We start from the raw sequence: 13,930 nt of genomic DNA on the forward strand, positions 1-13,930 counted from the left end.
GGTAAACCTCGCCCAAAGCCCAGTTTGGGTCATTAGCTGGGTTTCTTCTAGTGCCCTGGAGTGGGTGAGTGTTGAGATGGATGTTGGCCTGGTATTGCTGATGCATAGCTGTGCTGCAGGAACTGTCCGAGGTGAGAAACGGCAGCGCAGAAGTACACAGGTTGTCTGCTAGATAGATGGCTCCCTGCTTAGTGCCAAGCTAAAGAAGATCTAGCACACCGTCCGTGCCAATGAGGTCCGCCGCGTCTGAATTCACAAGTTAGTGTCCATTCTCCCCCCAAGTCGCTCAATCGACCAAAATCTCAGGCCGGATTGCCAAGACCTCCCTGCCCCCCAAGCCTCCTCCACAGCTCCGACCTTGGTCTCCTCTCCTTGGAGCGAAACAAAGCAGCGTCTCCTGCAGCAGGCATTGGAATGCAGAGCCGTCCTCGCTCCTCTGCATAACGAAGAGTGGCCATTTATCACCCTGTTGGAAACTGAAGCATCTTTCCCTCTTATTGGCATGGGGCAGCGCACCGCCTTTGATCAGGTGCTGCATTCATCCCCAATGAGAGGTCACATCTGAATGAGTTAAGCTTTCTCCGGAAGCCTTTCTCGCTCTAAGCCACACTCATGTTGGTATTACATGCCATGCAAACGGTTACTTAACGACCTGCGACTGTGACACAAACAGTTCGCCGGTGTACTTATTTCCCTCAGCATTTATTATGCTGCTTGTAACATCCATCTCTAGCGGTAACTTTAGTTGCCTTAGTATTGGGATCATGGAAAACTCCTCTGCATGTTCGTGCATAATGTGCAAACGTGCAAAGAAGGCAATCGCTAAAGAATCTGAAGCAGCCCTGAAAGTGCGCTCTGTAGTGAACTCAAAATCCTGGTGATTACATGCGCCATTTCCATTTACATGGGCTGCAAGGAAACTTTAAAGCACCTTTAAAGTTATAATGAATCCAAACATTTCCTCTGTGCAAGACGGCATATAGCTCGTGACTCTCTCGAGTCCTTGATTGAAGAGATAGGATGTGTTTTCTCGCTGATGGACACTCTGCTTATACTGAGACTGCCCCCCAATCTCCAGTCATGTCCACACATGTCTCACTGATCCTTTGTAGAAGGATCAATCCCACCAAAAGCACCAGTTGGAGTGGTCGAAGTATCTGAAGCCCTCAGGAGGGGAGGAGAGCGCAACAGAACCAGCAGCCCTAGGATTCCAGCGTCTGCACCGGGCCTGCGGAACCCTGCCCCCATGAACCTTTTCACCTCCTGTTTTTTATATTCTGAGAAGCTCGACTCCTGGACTCTCAGGCAACGGGAAGGGAGGGACACCCCTGGTCTCTCTCCGTCTTCAGTTCGAACACTCTCTCAACACACAAGTGGGAGGAGGTGATGGGGGTTTTGAGCTGCTGAGAGGGAATGCAACTACAGAAATCAGAGCAAGGTGCCTTTCTCACCCTGAACATCTCTGCTTCAGTCAACCATCAAAATCAGACACATGAGGAGTCCTTGAGCCATTCTTGAAGAGGAGGATGGCTCTTTTTTCACAGAAACAAAGAGAAGATCTGTTTTGTTTATAGACCCTAAACCCGATGGTGGGAGAGGATGTTTGGGTTGCCCTGTAGAGAGGTCATTTCATCCAGTAGGGCAAGGAGGATGTTAAAATTATTGTGAAATCGCACTGCCCTGAGCTACCTCAAGCTGTAGAAGAAAAACAGATAGATTGTAGGCGTTTATTGAGCTAACTCTCTCATGTTGTGTATAGTGTGAGATGAGTGGATGGTACTGAAAAACTTTCTCCTTGAAATACTACATTACTTTCTTAGACTGACAGATGATTACCCAAATGAGAAAATCATCAAGTCTAAAAGGTTCAGGCTTTATCTTCCATCTGCATCCTCTCTCTTTCCAACCACATTGTTGAGGACGGATGGATATTGATCCCAGTAAATGTGTCTCTCGTTACGAGACGAGGAATCAGGAGAAAATGAGAGGAAGAAAACTCTAACAAGTCAACAGATTTAAATCTCTGCCCTGAGTCCTTGCTGAAGGTTCTATTGTAGTTTCCTTCTGTTGTATTACAAATTCTCAGAAAAAAAGCTACTGCTTCACTTATTTTTTAACAATCTTGTAAATTACATCAATTTTATTGGAACCAGCTGTCTTTGCAATTTACCACGGCCATTATGGAGGAGGATGGTGGGAGGTCTCACAGATAAAACCTCAGGCCAGTAGTCCTTCCACCATTCTGAGGGCCCAAGCTGTCTCACTATATGTTATTTATTTCATTTTTCTCCATCGTCCACAAAGGAACAACAAAAGAAAATCTATTTTCCCATTTAGACGACAGCAGGGTGCATTGATTAGCTATAATTCATATGCGGTGAGGGAATTGACGAGGCTGTGGATAAGACACTGATATGGAGAACAAGGGCGAGGCCCTGACAGGGACTGATCGATCAATTTCCAGCTCAATGACAAGAGGATTCAGAGGCTCTTCATTCTGCCTATGTCTTGTGACATCTTGTTAGAGGGGATCAACATCCCAGGGCCGCCCGGATCAACACACGGGTCCCCGTCCCTTCCAGTCTAACTGCCGCTGGAGAACCAGCCAGCAGGTCATCGTGTGGACCGTGTGGAGTATTATCCTATAGAAATGCACTGCGTCCTGTTATTTTCCCTAGCCAGCCCTGATGCCTGGCAATATTGGTTTTCTGCCAATACCAAGTACCAATGCCAGTGTTTTCGTTGGTATGGGCACCCTTAATGTGGACATGCAATGTGTTATTGCCCAAGTAAAAATATAATTCTCAGACTCAGACAAAGCGAATGTTCTGATAAAATGTCTCAAATTTACAAGTGAAACTGAATGAATGTAACTTAATGTAACGTAATGTGTCTATATTCCTGAAAACAGTGAAGTGATTGGTCTATGTTTGTGCCTCTCTGCTGGTCCCCTCTGAAAACTGGTCCTGTAGACTGGTTCTGTAGACTGGGTCTATGTCTGTCACTCCCCAATAGCTTGTGCTCTAGCACTGCATGTTTGGCATCAAAGGTCAAAGCTGCTTTTCTCTTTGAGCCATTTGCTAGTGTTTGGCCCTGAGGGAGGGCAGCTTTGATCTGTGGATCTCATGGTACGAGCACCCAGTAGTTCACTCTAAAAACACAGGAGGCCAGCTTGGGTCCCACCGCCACCAGCCTTTGTGAGTGCGCGCGCTTGTGTGCGTCTGTGTGTAATACACGCTTGTGTTTGTGTGTGTGTGTGTGTGTGTGTGTGTGTGTGTGTGTGTATGTGTGAGTGTCACACATTTCAGTGTGTGCATAAATGTGTGTACCTCCTCAGGCTTCAAATTAACATTTTAGCCTGACAAAAATGACGTTGTAAACAGGTCCGCCGCCTGTTCTCCGCCCAGACGCACGGAGGGGATGGGAGGCGATGCATTATCAGCATGTCAAAGGCAGCATGTGTTAACCCCTTTACAGCTGAAAGAGGGACAAGCTTATTGCGTGGGATGCAATTCGCATTCATTCAGGAGTACTCAGACGTGTGCCGATGAGCAGAATTAGCGGTGAGCCACGTTCTGGATCGAAACGCCAGACCGCAAGCCCGTGCCTGCAGATGCCGTAGTGCGTACGATTCGCCCAGGAGCCGATTACATGTTTCTGTGTGTCATTTATGTAGTGGGAAAAACACACTGGACGTTTAGGATGCAAAGCTGTGACAACTCTGCTCTGGATGTTAAGGTGGATTATTACCAGACTCGTTACATTTTAAGTTTATCATAATTATCCAGGTCTTCGGTCACCTTGGGTTACAATATTGGTGTACAGCAAGAGAGGAGGGTTTTCTGTGTAGGCAGAGCCGCATGACGTTACACATTACAGGACAATGAGAGAAAGGTCAGTCGCCGTCAGTTTATGGCATGCATTTGCCAAATATAATGGCATCAGTAACTCTAACCCAAATGTCTTACCTCCCTGCAAGCAAACCTGGGTCTGCTTTAGTTCAGGGCTTCGCTCGTTCCCTCATGGACCCTCCCAAGACAAATTAGCAAATAATGTGGTTGTTTATAGCTTGAGCAGAGCTGACAGAACATGGTCTGTTTTGGACCTTGATCCAGTCCTCATGTGCGCTGAATGAAAAGGCAGGTCGGGCCTTTCAGTGACACCCCAAGGCCTAATTATCAATCATTTCCTGCAAGAAGGCCCAGTCCTGTCGAAGCAGAGGAGAAGAGGGAGCTGAATGGAGAAAGGGTGTCAGGGAGAGAGAGAGAGCGAGAGAGAGAGAGAGAGAGAGAGAGAGACACAGAGGTGGAGAGCAGGAGAGAAATCAAAGGAGAAAGTGTAAGTTAAGAGTGCTCGACAGTTTGTCACGACATCACACCACAACCCCCTCCACCACCACCACCACTACGCGCCCGCCCACCCCACCACCACCACCACTACGCGCCCGCCCACCCCTACGCGCCCGCCCACCCCACCACCACCACCACTACGCGCCCGCCCACCCCACCACCACCACCACTACGCGCCCGCCCACCCCACCACCACCACCACTACGCGCCCGCCCACCCCACCACCACCACCACTACGCGCCCGCCCACCCCACCACCACCACCACTACGTGCCCGCCCACCCCACCACCACCACGCCCTGCCCGCCCACCCCACCACCACCACCACTACGCCCTGCCCGCCCACCCCACCACCACCACGCCCTGCCCGCCCACCCCACCACCACCACCACTACGCGCCCATCCACCCCACCACCACCACCACTACGCGCCCATCCACCCCACCACCACCACCACCACCACTATGCTCCCCACCTGCCCACCCCGGTCGATGTGACATCACTGCTGGGCAGAAATTAAAAATGCCTCACGTTAGTCTGAAAGGAGATAATCACACACCATCCGCAACCAGCGCGAAAATGGTCGTGCTGCACACGTCCTGAAACCGCCCGTGTCCCGAAAGCTCCCGCCTTCAGTATCAGCCCGCAGTGCAGCGGCGAAGAGATTAATTACCAACACGTCTGCTAAGCTGAAGCTCTCTCTCAAATATGCAGTTGAGCAGAGTTGCTTCTAGCAGTACAGCTGTCAGCTGTCGGATTCCTGATGCCCGTTTCACTGACGTGACTTATATAAGCCCGAGAACCCCATCCTGCATGCTCTTCAGCAGGGAAACGCAGATTTAGCAGAGTGTCTCTTCACTAACCTGCAGCAGAGGTGAAAGCACTTTCTTTTCTGAACACTGCAGAGTTGTATGAAGTTTCAGTCTCCAGCCCTCACAGCTTCTGGTCCATTTCAACACTGTTTGTTTGTTTGTTTGTTTGTTTGTTTGTTTGTTTGTGCCCTTCATAAATATTCTTTACAACCTGCTTCATTTGGCCTCTGTAAGTGAGAAGCACACGTTTAGATTCTCCAACAGAGTCAAAATTGACCTTTACAAACAATTTACCCATTAGCCAACCAAAAAGTGTCTCCCCTGGTGACGGATGCTGACTCCCCGGGCTGGATATGTGATGGTGATTGCAGCCATGTTGCAAAGGTTGGGGATGCCTCCCTAACCACTTCCTTTGTGTCCCTCGAGGACTTCCTGTTCTGTTATTTAATGTCATGAGCTGTCCTTTTTTTTCTTATTTTTTTTTTACTAAAGCCAACAGGATTAGTAAAAGCTTTTAAGAAACCTTTTTTTTTAATCCAGCTATAGTTTAAATGGTGTCAGGACCTTCATGGCTGCCTGATCTAACACTTTTCTCCTGTTTGCTTTTAGTTTTATGAATGGAGTCTGGTGACATGGTCGGATGCTGTTTGTCGTGACAAACGATTGCATGTGCAGAGCTGCCTGAAATGCATGGACACTGCTACAGGCAGCCAGCGGGGTGGAGCTGTTTCTGGCTTTTGATTAGTTATGCTGATGTATGCAAATTCAATCTGTTTATGTAGATTATGGAAAGAAAATCCCCTTGCGGAGGCTGCCATTACTCCGCCCCTTCACCTGTCTGGACTCCACCCATCCTCTCACTCTCACTGTGTCTCTTGCTCTGTCTCTCTCTCTCTCTCTGTGTTTCTCTCTTTTTTTCTGTGTCCATCTCTTGCTCTGTCTCTCTGTCTGTCTGTCTGTTTCTTGCTCTGTCTCTCTCTATCCATCTCTGTCTCTATCTCTCTCTCTCTCTCTCTGTCCATCATTTACTGCGTCTCTCTTTGTCTCTCTCTGTCTCTCTGTTTCTCTCTGGCCCTATCTGTTTCACCTCTTTTTCTCATTTTTTTTCTTAATTCATTTCAACAGTGCTGTATTTTCATGAATAAATTACATTATTGACCTAGCAAATTAACATAAACAATAACATCAACCTCACTGACCAACACTGACATCAACAGCACTGACTAACCAAGGGGACTGATCTCTAGTTGTCCCTCAGGCTGTGACAAGGTAGTATGAATCTTGCTGCTTACATAATGAGGAACAGGACAGATAATCTTTATTACTGCATGATCCTGCAAATGTTCTTACTGGGTGAGTTTCTAACTGATTCATATTGGGGACCCTTGGTTAGGACGTCCAGCTCTGTCTGTACATGGTCATCCCTTTCCTGACCTTTTCTGACCTCTATGTCTTTGGTCAGATAAGGCAAAGTCTTATTTTGGGCCACATAGCGTTTGTGTTGTGCTCCTACATTATATGGATTCTCTCTCTCAGTCTCTCTGTCTTTCTCTCACTGTCTCTCTCTCTCTCTGTTTCTCTTTGACTCTCTCTCTCAAATTTGAATTATTTCATTATTTCATAGGCAGAGAAAAAGCGCGCACACACACACACACACACACACACACACACATATATATATATATATATATATATATATATATATATATATATATATATATATCATGTATTATGTATTATATATATCATGTAGCATATACTCTGACACATACTTTAATACATATCTGTAGTGCACACATACATTTCATTAATTCAATATCATGTAGACATTGGTTGAAGACTGAGTGTTTTCTCTAAAAGTATGACAGCTGAAAAAATATTATGCTGATACATATAACACATTCAATTTCTTCTAAACACACACTACATCTTTGTTTATCATTCATATTCTCTTCAAAAGATGGAGTGTTTTGAATGTGTTCCTGCCATCTTGTGTGAGGCGTGTGTATCAGGTGCAGAGAAGGTGCTGCTGTGTTTCTGCTCCTCCTGCGTCACACTGACTGCATATTCCTTCCTGTCTGGACGTCCAGTGTCTCTCATGATGTCCGTTTTCTGTCTCCATGTTATGGACATTAAGTCTGTATGTTGTTTACGTGTGTCAGTCATGGGTATTTCCAATTTGAATCAGATGATCATCAGATGATGCTAAAAAGGATTCTCTGTTCAATAATTTGTGACAACCTAATTTATTAATTGAAGAAATTTATTAATTTCAGTTATTAATAAGTTGATCTTTGCGTGTTTTGTGTAGGGGATTGTGTAGTGTAGGGCATTGTGAAGGTGATGTGTAGGGGATTGTGTAGTGTAGGGCATTGTGAAGGTGATGTATAGGGGATTGTGTAGTGTAGGGGATTGTGAAGGTGATGTATAGGGGATTGTGTAGTGTAGGGGATTGTGAAGGTGATGTATAGGGGATTGTGTAGTGTAGGGGATTGTGAAGGGGATGTATAGGGGATTGTGTAGTGTAGGGGATTGTGAAGGTGATGTATAGGGGATTGTGTAGTGTAGGGGATTGTGAAGGTGATGTATAGGGGATTGTGTAGTGTAGGGGATTGTGAAGGTGATGTGTAGGGGATTGTGTAGTGTAGGGGATTGTGAAGGTGATGTATAGGGGATTGTGTAGTGTAGGGGATTGTGAAGGTGATGTATAGGGGATTGTGTAGTGTAGGGGATTGTGAAGGTGATGTGTAGGGGATTGTGTAGTGTAGGGGATTGTGAAGGTGATGTGTAGGGGATTGTGTAGTGTAGGGGATTGTGAAGGTGATGTATAGGGGATTGTGTAGTGTAGGGGATTGTGAAGGTGATGTATAGGGGATTGTGAAGGTGATGTGTAGGGGATTGTGAAGGTGATGTATAGGGGATTGTGAAGGTGATGTATAGGGGATTGTGTAGTGTAGGGGATTGTGAAGGTGATGTTCCTGTTTGATGGATCTGAGGGAGTCCGATATGCTGTGTGGTGTTTGGGATGAGAGGGAATGGAATTTCAAAGCTTTTCTAACACGGGGAAAGAGGGGAAATTCAGCCAGTTCTGCTCTGCAGGGCAGATCTGCTTTTAAAATGAGACTTTCAAGATCTTTCTACAGGATTTGTATCCCATAAAGACTCCTTTTAGACCCCATACCTTACTGCCAAAGAGGTATGTTTTAATGACAACATTGAATGTTTTTAACCAGAATTTAAATGGCAGGTTGTATTGACAAATCTTTTGTCGACGGTGCTCAGATTAACAGACCTAAATAACTGTGCTGCACTATCCATGTTGTGTTGAAATGTGATTTTGCAGAAGGAATTTTTTTTATCAGAATTTTTATTTTTCTTTCATCTTAAGTCAAGTAGGAAGTGCCAATACCATTCTAGGAGGTTTGAATGTATGCGCCTTTTTGGTAATAAGAGCTCTGTATGCATCACTACATAAGTATTCCACAAGAATTTCAGCTTTGATACAAGAATGTTTTTTAATTGTTATTTGGTAATTGTTTTGACAGAAAAAATTATAATTATGCCATGTTCCTTGCAAGATAATTAAGTCTCTATTAAATATACTGTTTACAAAATCAGGATTAGTTCATTTTAGATCAAATGTTGTTGAGTATTCTAAAAGCTAGTTGAAAGGGAAAGGGAAAAGGATATTACACAAAGAGCTATCTGATCTATAATCGAACAGTATCATAATCATTGAAAAGATCATTGTTTTTCTTATCTTTCTTTTTTGTTTCTTATTTGAATATTACAAATTAATTTAAATTGAAAATAAAAACAGATAAAAGATTCTAGACAAGTAGGTCATTAGAGAGAACAGTGATAAGGTCTGATTATGTAGGTAATTATGTGATTAGGGTAATGGAGCTGGGTGGAGTTTGGGTGTTTGGAGTGGAGCTGGGTGGAGTTTGGGTGGTTGGAGTTGAGCTGAGTGGGTGTAATTGGGGTTCTTGCAGCACCTGGCAGGGATGAGCTGCAACTGTGACTGTTGTGGAGGGTCAAGTGGTAGTACAGGAGAAGAATGGTCAGCATGCATGCAGCAGTGTTTGAAGAAGAGGTTCTGAGTTGTGTGAGCACAGAGATCCAGTCCAAATCAGCGTTGATTCACTTTCATATGTGGTCCGAGATCAGATTAATTTACCATTCATGGCCATGTAACTTGAATAAGAATTATGATTCATGCATATGTTCAAAATTCATGGCATACGTTATGCAGTTAGCTCATTCATTGTTAGCCAGGTTCAGAAGTGTAGTAGATCATCAGCAGTGTAGTAGATTGTTAGCAGTGTAAGAGATCATAAACAGTGGACGAGATCATAAGCAGTGACGGAAGTACCTGAGAAAATAGCCAATGATCAGCTTTCCTCTGCTTCTTGAGCTGATCATGTACCTCTAACAAACTCCAAAATACAAAGGACATATCAGAAACTGGGGCTTCCATTTGTTTATTTTAATATCATGAGTCATCTCACAGTTTGTTTGTTTGTTTGTGTGTTGGTGACACAGGTGATGCATGAAAAGACGTATCAATCTGCATATGGATGCAGTTTCAGGGAGTGAAATAGCATCTGTTCACATTACAGACACTGGCCAACTCGCAATTATGAACGTGAACCACCAAGACAGGCAAATCTGATCTGAGCAAAATACTGGAATTGGTCGTTGAAGCTTGTGATGTGAACTTAGCCTAATTTCATTCAACCGCAATTATCCAACAAGCCCAGAAGACATGATAAATATGTACAGCATGGAGTTGTTTGTTTTGTCTTCTCGTCTGTCTGTGATTCGTTTACTCTTGGGAGATGATAAATAGACTGACTGTCTCCTGTAGCTACTTTGTGCCACAGACACAGTGATCAGTCTTGTAGAAGCAACTTGGCTACTTCTGTGTCTGTAGGTTTAGAGATTCATTAGAAAGTAGAGTGTTTGAGAGTAATGTTATGAAGGCAGGTGCCTCAAGTTCTTAGATTTTATTTTACATTTTTTAGTTAGTTTTTTCTGTTTTCATTTTTATTTTATTCATATAAGTAATTATATTTGTATCTTTTTTAAAGTGTTTAATTGGCTCTTCAAGCCTAGTGCAAATCAGTAATGTGCAGTGTTGGGAACGTTACTCAAAAAAAGTAATTAGTTATAGTTACTCACTACTTGTTCAAAAAAGTAACTGAGTTAGTAACTGAATTACTCTATAATAAAAGTAACTCGTTACCAGGGAAAGTAACTATTTGCGTTACAGTTAAAAAAAGGTTATATGCCAATTAATTAGGTTTTTTTTTTAAAGCAGTTTCCACAGTCAGTTGAAATGAGTAGATCAGAAATTTGTTTAACTTTTGATATTTATTGCACATCCACAGACCAGTGCAGGATAAAATCCTTTAAAATCCCAAAATCTTTGGAAAAAAAAAAAGCAAAAGTAAACAGTTACACTATATAAAGTGCATTTACATCTATGAAATTAAATTAAATTCTCTCAACCTGAGACAACTGGTTTGTTTACAACAGAAGTAAACTTAACAATAAAACCTCTATTCTTAATTAAATAAATCAAATACCCAGTCTGGTAGACATTCAGGAACTTCAAGTATTTTCTTAAATAATGTTTATATTGCCTTGAAAGTTCTAGTTTTCTTCGGCTTGCACCTGACGCCATTTCGGCCTCTTCTCCGTTTGTGTCGTGTCACTCGCGTGCTTCGGCGCGCGTGTAAAAACACTGGCTCTGATTGGCTATCATAACGCTGCCTTAGCCAATCGCTTACTGACTTGTTAAGTTAAACAGGTGTTACACCGAGAACTGTGACCTATCGGGATCTGTTACTCCTCACTAGCCTGGGCAGCGGTCCGCTCGCATTAGTATATCAATATATAGTAACGCACCGCTTTTTAATGACCAGTAACGTAAACGGCGTTGTGACGACAGGAAAAGTAACTAATTATATTATCCCGTTACTGACAAAATGACGACGTTTTTTTACGGCGTTATTCGCAACACTGGTAATGTGCCAGCAGGGACAAACACAAACACACACACACACACACACACACACACACACCAGTGGCCCAAAATATTTTGAAACTCAAACAGAGGAAAAAAAAGTTATTTAAATCTTTGCAATTTGAAGGCGAGTGTCAGCAGCGTCTGTGGTGCTCTCTCTCGGGAGTGATGACTGTGGGCAAGGTTAACTGCTTTAATTACCGGCAGGCCTTCATGGCTGCCAGTGGCTGGAGGTCAACTTTAAACGATGGTTCACAGCCGCAGTCTGAGCCACCGAGGCCGCCCTTCACTAAATGTGTCTGGTCCTCTGCCTCTCCTGTGCACCTCACACGTGCGCTCCTCCACTCTTCTCCACCCCAATCCCTGGTCCCGTGTTGAGTCTTTGAGCCAGCACCCTCTCATCTGTGTGTGTGTCCACAGATCTGGGAGGTTTTAGCAGTCGAACGAGAGGAGGTGTGTCAGTGAGGGAAGGACAGGGCGTGGTCCTCATGTGCTCTCCACCTCCTCATTCACCAGGTGAGTACCCACATACACTCTCCCTCACTCTCTCACTCACCCTCTCACTCTTTCTCTTACTCACTCTCCTTCACTTCCTCTCTCCCTCACCCTCTCTCTTTCTCTCTCTCTCCAAATCAAATGTATTGACATAACAAGAAGAAATACCTATGTTGTTAAAGCAAAGCAATTTACACTACCAGTCAAACGTTTGGACACAGCTGACTGAATGTATGTTCTTTATAATCGTAAAGGCATTTTTAGCTAATGGTGTATGCTGAAATTGGCTTCTAAGACAAATATTTTTTTTTTTTCCCCCAAAACAATGTATACAACATATAATTAAAATAATAATAATAATAATAATAATAATGATTTTTTAAAATAATTACATTAAATAAATGAAATTTATTAATGATCCTACAATGACCCCTGATCCTACAAGTACTCAGCATGCATGAGAATGTGTTCAGGGCTTCATAGGTGTTCAGCATATATGAAGAATTTTATGAGGATATTTTCAGGGCATCATATGAGCTCATCATACATGAGAATGTGTTCAGGGCTTCATAAGTGTGCAGCATACATGAGAATGTGTTCAGGGCTTCATAAGTGTGCAGCACACATGAGAATGTGTTCAGGGCTTCATAAGTGTGCAGCACACATGAGAATGTGTTCAGGGCTTCATAAGTGTGCAGCACACATGAGAATGTGTTCAGGGCTTCACAAGTGTGCAGCACACATGAGAATGTGTTCAGGGCTTCATAAGTGTGCAGCACACATGAGAATGTGTTCAGGGCTTCATAAGTGTGCAGCACACATGAGAATGTGTTCAGGGCTTCATAAGTGTGCAGCACACATGAAAATGTGTTCAGGGCTTCATAAGTGCTGCCTCATGAAGCTGATTAAGAACACCAAGAGCATCCAGAAATCATCTCAAACTGTCCATGATTGGGTGGCTCTGAAGAACTTTACAATCTACAGCCATCTATTAAACCACCTATTTTAGTTTAGCATAGTCATGTGTTATTTCATTAAATTGATATAGAAAATATAAAAAAATAAATAAAGGTGTGTCCAAATGTCTGACTGGTAATGTATGTAAATGTGGTCTCAATATATAAATGAATAAGAGCTTATATATAGGATGAAATAACATTAAATTAAAAAATATATATATAAACATTTATTGAATATCAGCATGAACTAAAATGGAATCAAGTGAAGAAAATAGTAAAGATAACTAAGGAAATTAGAATCTAGTCTAAATAAAGGTGAATATTTCCTTTCCTTTGTAAGTCTTTTTCTCCAGTAACATTATCAGTTTTTCCATATTGTACTGGGTGGGGGAGGGAGGGATTTTGTCCAGCCAGTCCTGTCTCCTAGTATGACCTGTGAGAGGACACAGTGTTTTGATGGGGTTTGCGTCTGTTTTTAATTTGGATGAAGTAATTTGCTAGTTAACGTAATTAATAACTTTTTACTGTGTTCTGGTGTGTAATGTAATTTTTTGAGTGTTAAGGGTTGAACTGCATCTCTGCATCTATTGTCTTGGATAACAGATGGAGTGGGTCATTTGGATTCCTCTCTCTCTCTTTCTCGTCTCATGCTCTCATTCTCCCTCTCTCAGGTCAATTGAAATCAATTCAATTTATAGTGCTTCATTGGAACAAATTCTAATACAGTTGTATTGCCAATGCTAGGGTTACAGAATTTGGAGAATAGTGAAAAAGAGGAAAGTGAACATTGTGGACAGAATATAAAACTTACAACCAAACTGTTAAAACTGTTAATTAAACACTGTTATGTGATGGGGGATACATTTTTTTTTGCATTTTTTGACTAAAATAAAAAAAGGTATTTCTGTCTCTCTTACTGTCTCTCTCTGTGTCTCTCTTTTTCTGTCTCTTTCTCTTTCTGTTTCTCTTCCTGTCTCTCCCCTACTGTCATCCCCTTATATCTCTATCTGTATTTCTCTGTCTCTCGGGCTGTCTCTCTCTCTCTGTCTCTCCTCTCCTGTCATCCCCTTTCATCTCTCTCGCTTGTCTCCTGGCAGTTCCATAATTGTGTCTTAAACGGGGTACGATGCAGAGGTACAGGAGTAAACATGAACAAAAGGAAACAGGTACACTGGACCAGAAAACCAACAGCCAGGAACAGCCGAGCACAGATAAAAGCCTTCTCATCATCCAGCCATTTTGAAAGCTCGCACAAAAACAACAGGGATAGAAAGAGATTGTTCCGT

The 13,930-nt window shown here is 43.1% G+C and overlaps 1 protein-coding gene across 5 annotated transcripts in view; it reads left to right on the plus strand.

The window, feature by feature from the left end:
* Positions 1-13,930, plus strand: part of cntn5 (contactin 5) — a 162,780-nt gene that overhangs the window by 99,600 nt on the left and 49,250 nt on the right. For all 5 annotated transcript variants that reach the window (XM_076994247.1, XM_076994267.1, XM_076994274.1 and 2 more), the window contains one exon: positions 11,611-11,706. In XM_076994247.1, coding sequence (XP_076850362.1) covers positions 11,611-11,706 — 96 coding nt within the window. The remainder of the gene's footprint in view (positions 1-11,610; positions 11,707-13,930) is intronic.

The sequence above is a fragment of the Brachyhypopomus gauderio genome, chromosome 2 (genome assembly GCF_052324685.1).
Source record: "Brachyhypopomus gauderio isolate BG-103 chromosome 2, BGAUD_0.2, whole genome shotgun sequence".
Classification (NCBI taxonomy): Eukaryota; Metazoa; Chordata; class Actinopteri; order Gymnotiformes; family Hypopomidae; genus Brachyhypopomus; species Brachyhypopomus gauderio.